The sequence below is a fragment of the Chiroxiphia lanceolata genome, chromosome 7, assembly GCF_009829145.1.
Source record: "Chiroxiphia lanceolata isolate bChiLan1 chromosome 7, bChiLan1.pri, whole genome shotgun sequence".
In the NCBI taxonomy this organism is placed as follows: Eukaryota; Metazoa; Chordata; class Aves; order Passeriformes; family Pipridae; genus Chiroxiphia; species Chiroxiphia lanceolata.
Genome location: NC_045643.1, coordinates 2,747,298 through 2,756,946, shown reverse-complemented (window position 1 = coordinate 2,756,946; position 9,649 = coordinate 2,747,298). Strand labels below are relative to the sequence as shown.

Sequence of the window (9,649 nt, the reverse complement as noted above, 5' to 3'; positions counted from 1 at the left end):
GCCCTGTGCCAGGCGTGAAGCAGCATCTGTGGCCTGCCCGTGTGTTGCTGTCTGGCTCGCTGAGGGCTGGGAGGTACCTCCTGAGCTGAGCCAGCTCCCGTGGAGCTCCTTCAGGGCTGCGCCGCTGCCGGGCCGGTTGTTGGGGCTGGGGGAGAGCCTGAGGGGACGGGGCGCTGGGAGGCCCTGAAGGGCTGAGGTGCTGTGGAGGCCCTGCTGGGACAAGGGAACGGGAAGCAGCGAGGGGAATGCGTGAGGGAGTGGGCGGCAGGAGGCTGCAAGGGGACAGGCTGGGCAGAGGAGGCCCTGAGGGGACAGGCTGTGGGTAGGGCTGAGCAACTGGGGGGCAGAGGCCATAAACAGCCCCCCCGGGCAGCCTCCCGGTTCCCTGCCAGCCGGCTACTCTGGCGCTTGCCCGGGGCATCTCCCATGCCTGCAACAGAAGGCCTGGAGGCCTGGGCAGGAGGGTGGGCACACCCTCAAGGGGGCCAGGCTGACCTGGCTGGGGACAAGGATGGCAAGGGGGCCCTGCCGGTGCACGTCCCCTGGGTGCTGCCGGCCAGGGGCAGGGCCGTGGGCCAACTCGGGCCCCCGCGGCTGCCCAGCCCACGGGGCTGTGTCCCAGAGCCAGCTGAGCCAGAGCTCTGGGCCCGAGGAGCTGCTGCCAGCACGGGGAGGGCGCGGGGCTCCTCGGGTAGGGCCCCGCGGTTGCTGCCGCCCAAACCACAGACAAGAGCAGCAGGCTGTGTACAGGAGCAGCAGCAGCCACAACGCCTGGGCCTCCTCAGCCAGGCACCCACACCGACCAGCATGCCAAAAGCGGGCATGCTGTGGGCACAATTGCACCGGCTTTGGCCAAAGGCTTCAGGAAAAGAGGCCACGAGGCCTTTCTATTGACTGCCCAGCCTCACAGCAACACTTGGCTGCTTCAGGGGCAGCCTGTCATCCTGACCGACTTCCATGGCCGTCCCTGAGGGCAGACTCCCCTTCCACGCTCAGGCGTCCCAAGGCAGTGGCACTGGGGCCATCCTTAGAGACTGCCATGGCACAGGAGCCTTGGGGTGCAGCTGCTCAACCTCTCGTCCAGGCAGGCACCTTAAAAACACAGGCATGGGCTCCTGAACTCGAAACGCGGGCCTTTCTGCAGTGGAAGGAAGAAGCAGCAGAAGCTGAAGCAAGGCCTCCTCTGGCTCAGGTTGCAGGATGGAGGGAAGTCAGCACTGTGGTGTCTGCTGCAAAGATGGCCCAGTTCACAAGCTCAGCTTTTGCTGCTAGAGGATCCTACTTTGGGCTTACTGGAGCCCATTCCCTACCAATGCATGGCCCCCCATTGCTCTTGCATCAAGTGTTCTGCATTCACGGCAACACGTGTGCCCTGTGTCCATGCGAGAGCAGCAACCGGCAAAAGACGTCTGCTGCCAGCACTTGTCTTGGCTGCTCCTTCAGGAGGCTGGCACCTTAATCAGAGACACGGAACAGGTTTGCATCCCTGAGTTCTCCCCGTCCCCTCCACTTTCCCCAAAGCCCTGGCTATCAGCTGGGAGTCGCAGCTGGACATGCAGAACCTGGAGCTTTGAACATCAGACCGGGCAGCTTTTATTTTGCAGAATGCAAGAAAAAAAAGGCCAAATAACACAAGGAAACTTGACAGGATGTCTGACCAATCTATTCTTCCTGCAAAACTCAGCAACTGAGGGGAGTTTTGTGCTGCAGCTCATCACTTGCCCGAAAAAAATCATTCCCACAAGGAGAAAGTGCTTCTGCCTTCTGACAGCTGCCGAGCACGGCCACCAATTGCTCCAACTACCGCTCCCAACAACCCCCTGCAAGAGCACAGACATCAGTGCCCGTTGGCTTTGGCTGCCCTGTGGCAGAAAAGTGCCCCGGGGACACAGCTGTGTGGGGCAGGAGACGGGCACCAGCCCTGCCAGGACTGGGGGCAGTGACAGATCTCCTTGGGCGAGCACTTGCCAGAGCTGCTGATTTTGGTGCAGCCCCGGGGAATGGGGTGGGAGCAGCATTGGTGCCCTTGCCCTCACAGTCCTTCTGTGTGTCACAGCCCCGTGTTTGGGAGGGCCACCAGCCGGCACTTCTCCCAAGGAGCCCGTGCCAGCTTGTGTGGCGGCCCCGTGGCCTTCCCGCTGCGGCTGCGTCGGCAGCCGAGGGGGCTCCTTCTGCTGCCGTGGGCAGGCACAGCAGGGGAGGGTTTGCTTAGTTGTTCAGCTGTGCCTAAAGTTCGTGTCTTGGGTGCTTTGGAGAACGGACTCTTTCCGACCTGGGGCAGGTTGGCTGGGCGGGGGAAGTCCCCAGGACAGGGGGCAAGGTGTCACAGGGCCCTTTGTGACATGATGGGATGGCACGGGGCAGGGTGTCACAGGGCCCTTTGTGACACGTGATGACTTAGTAGTGGTGGTGAGGTGGCCACGCCTCAGTGCTCCTCGGAGCGTGCGACGGGACAGACGGGACAGAGCGGTGCTGTGCGGAGTCCCCGTGCAGCCAACTCGTTCTTTTCTGATCCGGAGCGTTTTGGAGGCGTTTTTGTGCTGCAAGTGCTCTCGAGGCCAGACCGTGGGACTTGGTGACACGGAGCTTTTGCGAGGTGTCTCCGATCCCTGCGGCAGCTGCTCTTGAGGCCGCACTGCAGGACTTGCTAACCCCTAGCGTTTGCTAGGCTTTTCTGTCTTTCAGGTGTCCTTTAGCTCAGGCTGCAGGACTTGATAACCCATACCGTTTGTTAGGCTTTTCTCTCTTTCAGGTGCCTTCGAGGCCAGACCGCAGGATTGGGGACCCGGAAATTTTCCGGAGTCTCCAATCCCTGCGGTAGGTGGCCTCGAGGGCAGCCTGCCGGACTTGGTGACCCGGAGATCTTCCGAGGTGTCTCTCTCTTGCAGGGGCCTTCAAGGCCAGGCTGTGGGATGGCGGGAAGACGCCTGAGCCTGCTCAGGCCCTTTTGGAAGAAGGAAGACCCTGGAGCTGCCCCATCCCAGCACCTGGAGAAGATGGAGCAGTTGCATCCCCTGCAGGAAGGTGAGTGGCAGAGCTGGGCCCCAGGGCTGGTGGCTGCAGCTGGCTCTGCCTCATCCCACCCCGTCCCCTGTGGACATGGCCAAGGAAAGGGAGGGGGGAAGAGGGCCCGGGACTCTTCCCTCGGCAGCTCCATGCACTGGGCATGCCGGGGCTGGCCCTGCCTGTGGAGCGCAGGGCTGGGCCGTGTTCTGCGGCCTGTCCCGCAGCCCCTCAGCTCTGACCGCGCTCGCACTTTGCCAGATCCAGGACGGGACCAGACACGAGAGCAGGACCGCGCCCGTGGCTGCTTCCGCAGGGCAGCACAGGTACCTGCAGCCACGACCTCCTGGGCTGGGCCTGCTGTCCCTGCTCAGCCTGGCACCGCTGTCGGAGATCTCCATGGCACATCCCTCTCTTTCCTGCTCTCCGTTCTTCTGCAGGCCTTTCTGAAATTCTTGGGCGTTCGGCGTAACAGGACCACAACCAAACCAACTGAGGTCATGGCACAGCCTGACCCCAGCCCGACTGAGCTCAAGGCAGACCCTGATGTCACCACCGCGCTGACTGATGGCACAGGATGCTGTGATACCCCAACGATTGTTCACGCAACAAAGTCTGACCCTGCTTTGAGTGATGCTACAACAGACCCTGACAGCCCATCGATGGATCGCACTGCAACCCCTGACATCCCGTTGAGCGATGAACCAACAAACTCTGGCCCTGCACCGCCCGATCTCACTGCGGAGGCCGATGCTGCAATGACCGAGGGCACTGCAGACACTGACCTCGTGCCCAGGGAGAGTGTGAATTCTGCTCCCACTCCAGATATTTTTGAGGGGAATGGTGTCTCCAGTCCAGAGCAAGTAAGCAGCCTGCGCCCAAGGCTCAAGCCACTTCAGGGGCTTGTGGCCCCTCAAGCCAGCTCCCCTGGGCCCTCTCAGCCTTTGAGGCCAGCACAGTGTGGTGGGAAGGGAAGCACTTGTCAGGGAAGCTGGGCAAGTTGGCAGCTCTTCCCCCACGCCTCCTGCAGGTGCCAGCCTTCATCAGGAATGTGCACCAGAGACTGACAGCCAACGTGACTCCAGAAGAGAAGCTGCTGGCGGAGTTTCTGAGGGTGACTGAGGCACACCCTGCTGATGTTGTGCTCACCCTCCTACGCTGTGCCCCATCGTGTGACAGGTACAGGGCCTCCCTGCCTTCACGGCTCGGGGCTTACCAACCTTCTGAGCGCATCACCCTGTCCATCCTGTCCCACGTGGTCTGCCAGAGGGATGGAGAGTTCCAGGACCATCTGGAGCCTCTGTTTCCCAGCCCTGCCATGTCAGCCTCCATCCTGCTGCCATGGTCCCTCCCTGCTCCTCGAGGCACTTTGGCCAGCACCCCCCTGACACAGAACTCTGACTCCGCAGAGCTGCTGCAACCCTGTGGAAGATCATCGCCTCATCAGGAAGGACAGTGGCAAAGGTGCTGCCAGAGCTGCTCCCCGTGATGGAGGACTGGCCACTGCACAGCACGTCCACCTCTGACGGGGACAAAACACATGTCTTTGCCCTGGCTGTGAGTTTCTAGAACTGGACTTTATTTGCCCACAGATTGCTTCTCCAGCAGCTCTCCATCCTCCCCGAGCACTGCATCTCAGGCGCTGGGCTGGAAACCTGGCTTAGGGGCGGGTTCAGGGGCACCAGGCTGGGGGCTGCCCCTGCGTCTTCCCTGCCCTGTCCCTCCCACACCTGGGCTCTTTCACATGGACATCTGGGCACTGAGAGCTGTGTCTGGGTGCTTTATCTTTTGCAGGCAACCAGGGTGATTTGGGAGATTCTCCAGATGCTCCAGGGCCCAGAGCCATTGAGAAAGTATTCCCCCCGTCTCCTCGTGGATCTGCTCTTCCAGATTTCCATCAGCCCAGAGCAGATGCCAGAGGAAGTTGACACCTTGTGGAGGGAATGCCAGAAGCAATACGACCTTCCAACAGACTCCAAGAGGTGCTCAGTCCCAGTCCTCCTGACCCTCTCATGCCCTCGGGCTGCTCAGGGCTCCCAGCATGACCTGGGCTTTGCTCTGCACCCAGGTTTGCAGTGCTGACCCTCAAAGCCCTGCTTCATCTGGAGTGTGAAGGTGTCGTGCTTTCAATGGAACGGAAGCGTGGCTGGGACACGCTCCTCAGCGCCGACACCCACCACTACGCAGTGGGTCTGCTGGCCAGGTGAGACCCCCTTGTCCTCACTGCCCCTGTCATTTCTGCCCTCTGCACGGGCACCCCACGCAGTGCCCGTGGTCGTGGGCCAGAGGGCCTTGTCACCCAGGGATGGCCGAGCAGAGTGGCAAAGGCTGGGAGAGGCGGGTGCACAGGAGGAGCCGCCTCCCAGAGCGCCCTCGTCCCCTCCCAGCCTGGTGGGGAAAGACCAGGACTCTGTCAGTGAGTCCCATGAGAGGTTGGCCCACCCGGCTCAGGGTTGATGGTGCCTGTTTCCCCCGGGCAGGGAGATGCTCCGTGCCTCGAGCCCCTTGTATTACCGGATTGCCCGCTGCCTGCTGAGGCTGCTCACCAGGGAAAAGACCTCCTGGGAGCTCCCTGCCATGGCATTCCTTGTGGAGGTGAGCCTGATGGCGAGCGCTGCCGTGCTGACCTGCCTCCACCTCTCTGCCCTCTCGCAGCCGCAGCTGCCCGGGACGGTGCCGTGCGCTGCGCTGCTGCCTGGGCCCAGCCCGGTGCGGGTCTGGGCTCCTGCCGGCCGGGCAGCCCGTCACTGCTCCCTGCCTTTCAGGTCCTGGACTACCTGGACATGACTGAATGGAGCGACAGCATCCTGGAGGTCCTTTCAAGGCACCTGTGGAGCGAGCGCCCAGAGATGCGTCGCCTGTGCTGAGAAGCCTCGTGGTGCTGAGCAAGGATCCTGTGATGGTGAGGAGGGGGCAATTGGCTGAAGCTGTGCCGGCAGCCTGGGGCTGGGGAGCGCAATCGCTTGGGCTTGGCTGGGCCAAGGGGAGGTTTAGCTTGGGGAGTAGGGAAAGGTTCTTCACTCACAGGGTGCTCTGGCACTGGAACAGGCCCCACTGGGAAGAGGTCACAGCCCCAAGTCTGCCAGAGCTCAAGGACAACACTCTCAGGGACACGATGGGATTGTTGGGCATGGTCCTGTGCAGGGCCAGGAGCTGGACTCAATGATCCTCGTGGGTCACTTCCAACTCGGGATATTCTAGGATTCCATGATTCATGGCTTCACAGCACAGCATTGTGTTCCACACAGGCTGACGGCATGTGGAGCCTGACACAGAGCCTCATGGACGTACTGTGGGATACAGACGGAGACTTGGTCTGGGCGACCCTCACTGTATTCATCAATGAAGTCCAGGACAGAGACATCCGAATCTCCACCCCCACTGCCCTGCAGCTGGCTGAGATGCTCCAACCACTCTTTGGCCACGTAAGGCTCTGTGCCCCCCACCCCAGGTGCTGGGTGCTGCCAGGAAACTGTGGCCTGTGGATGTGCATGCTTGTGCCCCGGTGGGTCTGGAGCAGCCGGTGCTGAGGTCTTCTCCTCTTTCTTTCCATCAGGACAACATCCATGTGCAGGTGCTCTCCATTTACCTCTTCCGAAAGGTGATGGAGTTGGGAGTGGAGGAGAGTAAACAACCCCTGAAGACACGTGTCACCTACAGCCTGCTCCCACTTTTTTTCCACTGGCATAATGAGAACCAGGACGTGGCAGAAGTGAGAACTTGCAGGGTCTGGTGTCCCCGCAGTGGGGGGGCTGGGCTGTCTCCTGCCCTGGCACCTCCAAGGCTCCAGTCTCCTCCTGACCTTGGTCCAGGGACACGGGTCCCGTGCCCTGGGCTGCAATGCCATGTTCTGGTCTCTGTTGCTCTGCAGGCCTCTCGGGGAGCGCTGCTTCGTGCAGCGGGGTTGCTGAAGAGGAAGGATCTCGTGAAGCTGCTGAAGACAGAGCAGCCTTGGAGGTTCAGTGAGTGCCTGGTAAGGACGACCCCAAAGCCGCAGTCCCCGATGCCCAGAGTGCGGGGCTGGCACTGTGCCCCTGCCCACTGCTGCAGCCGCCCACGGGACAGCAGCCTGCACCCCACACGCTGCTGCCTTGCCCGGGGCGTGCGGGCAGGGGAGGCCAGTGCTGGGCGCAGGCAGCGCCTGGCCAAGGGGCAGAGCCCCAGCCAACCCTTCCCTCCTGCCCTGCCTCTCTCTGCAGCTGGAAAAGGAGCGGGGTCGAGTGGCCGAGTACCTGCGCCAGGCCCTGCCGTACCTGGAGAGCCCACAGGAGCCCCTGCGAGAGGCGGCCCTCAAGTTCATTGGTGAGTCAAAAGGTCCCTCCCCGCCCCGCTGCAGCTCGGCCCCAGCCCCAGCTGCTGCAGCGGCAGCAGGATGCGGCCCAGGGATGTGCTGGGGAGCCCTGAGTGCCCTGGTGGCTGCTGCCGCCCTGTGCCAGCCCAGCCCTGGGGAGTCCCGAGGCGGGAAGGCCCCGGGCTCAGCCCTGCCAGGGCAGGAGGGTGCGTGGCCGGGCCGGCAGCGCCGCAGTGGGGGAGCTGTGCCGCTGGGGCCCTGACAGCATCTGTGTTCCCAGGGATGACCGGGAGGTACCTGAAGGGACAGCCTGAAGAGCTGCAGATCGTCATTGACGGTGAGTGAGGGCAGTGGGGCTGGTGAGGGGGGCACAGAGCCCGGGGCAGGGAGCTGCAATCCTGCCCCGGCTGTGGAGGGCTCTGCTCCCTGCACGGATGAGGAACGGCTTGGGTAGAGCAGAGAGAGATTTCAGGGGCACGGGGGGGATTGGTGGCCAGCATCTCCTGGCTGATCCCGTTGGGCTCTGCTCCCTTCTGGTCATGGCAAGAGCTGGTGGGATGGTCCTGGCCGGACGGGCTTCTTGGCTCGCCAGAGATCTGCTCTCTGACCTTGGCTCCGTTCTTTTCTCTTCCAGTTATTGAAGGCATGACTCCCGACAGCGCTACTGTCAAAAGCCTGGCACTTCAAACCCAGGAAATCCTTAGAGCTGTCCAGAGACCTCAGTCTTCTTCAGGTGCCAGCAGTTTGATGTGCAGAATAGGGAGGCTCCTCTGTGGGGCAGCTGCCGGAGGTCAGCGGAGAACTGATCCTGGGAACCCTGTCTGATGGGACCACCTGAGCCTGCGCGACACACACCTCTCTGCAACCAGTTCCTGTTCCCCGAGCTTGAGACTATGAAATTCCGCTTAGCATACACAGAGGCTCAGGAGTTTTTTTTGGTGCCCGGTGTCCACAGGGCATCTGGGAAGAGGGGAAAAAGGGCCCTTGTGCTCCACAACACTTGCCCAAAGGTGCAGTGGGGAAGGGAAAGTGCCCAAAAGGCCCTTGGCTTTGGGGGGTTCTGCTGGAACCTCGACACTTGCAGCAGAGCGGATGGGCAGAGCCTGGAGTTGTGGGGATCCCTGAGAAGCTGGTCCTGGGAGGTGGCCACAAGCCCTGTGCCAGGCGCGAAGCAGCATCTGTGGCCTGCCCGTGTGTTGCTGTCTGGCTTGCTGAGGGCTGGGAGGTACCTCCTGAGCTGAGCCAGCTCCCGTGGAGCTCCTTCAGGGCTGCGCCGCTGCCGGGCCGGTTGTTGGGGCTGGGGGAGAGCCTGAGGGGACGGGGCGCTGGGAGGCCCTGAAGGGCTGAGGTGCTGCGGAGGCCCTGCTGGGACAAGGGAGCGGGAAGCAGCGAGGGGAATGCGTGAGGGAGTGGGCGGCAGGAGGCTGCAAGGGGACAGGCTGGGCAGAGGAGGCCCTGAGGGGACAGGCTGTGGGTAGGGCTGAGCAACTGGGGGGCAGAGGCCATAAACAGCCCCCCCGGGCAGCCTCCCGGTTCCCTGCCAGCCGACTGCTCTGGCACTTGCCCGGGGCATCTCCCATGCCTGCAGCAGAAGGCCTGGAGGCCTGGGCAGGAGGGTGGGCACACCCTCAAGGGGGCCAGGCTGACCTGGCTGGGGACAAGGATGGCAAGGGGGCCCTGCCGGTGCACGTCCCCTGGGTGCTGCCGGCCAGGGGCAGGGGCAGGGCCGTGGGCCAGCCCGGGCCCCCGCGGCTGCCCAGCCCACGGGGCTGTGTCCCAGAACCCGCTGAGCCAGAGCTCTGGGCCCGCGGAGCTGCTGCCAGCACGGGGAGGGCGCGGGGCTCCTCGGGTAGGGCCGCGCGGTCGCTGCCGCCCAAGCCACAGACAAGAGCAGCAGGCTGTGCACAGGAGCAGCAGCAGCCACAACGCCTGGGCCTCCTCAGCCAGGCACCCACACCGACCACACATGCCAAAAGCGGGCATGCTGTGGGCACAATTGCACCGGCTTTGGCCAAAGGCTTCAGGAAAAGAGGCCACGAGGCCTTTCTATTGACTGCCCAGCCTCACAGCAACACTTGGCTGCTTCAGGGGCAGCCTGTCATCCTGACCGACTTCCATGGCCGTCCCTGAGGGCAGACTCCCCTTCCACGCTCAGGTATCCCAAGGCAGTGGCGCTGGGGCCATCCTTAGAGACTACCATGGCACAGGAGCCTTGGGGTGCAGCTGCTCAACCTCTCGTCCAGGCAGGCACCTTAAAAACACAGGCATGGGCTCCTGAACTCGAAACGCGGGCCTTTCTGCAGTGGAAGGAAGAAGCAGCAGAAGCTGAAGCAGGCCTCCTCTGGCTCAGGTTGC

General features: G+C 62.8%; 1 protein-coding gene across 2 annotated transcripts; it reads left to right on the top strand.

The window, feature by feature from the left end:
- The first annotated feature begins 2,956 nt into the window (after positions 1-2,956).
- On the top strand, positions 2,957-6,369 carry LOC116789716. Of its 2 annotated transcripts, none has more exons than XM_032693860.1 (10): positions 2,957-3,024; positions 3,265-3,329; positions 3,444-3,866; positions 4,034-4,182; positions 4,413-4,560; positions 4,798-4,985; positions 5,072-5,206; positions 5,484-5,598; positions 5,769-5,905; positions 6,252-6,369. In XM_032693860.1, the coding sequence occupies exons 1-9, from the start codon at positions 2,997-2,999 to the stop codon at positions 5,868-5,870; spliced, it is 1,353 nt and encodes a 450-aa protein (XP_032549751.1). In that variant the 5' UTR covers positions 2,957-2,996; the 3' UTR covers positions 5,871-5,905; positions 6,252-6,369. The 2 variants fall into 2 exon arrangements, with proteins under 2 accessions (XP_032549751.1, XP_032549752.1); XM_032693861.1 differs by having other exon boundaries at positions 2,974-3,024; positions 3,271-3,329.
- The last annotated feature ends 3,280 nt before the right edge of the window (positions 6,370-9,649 follow it).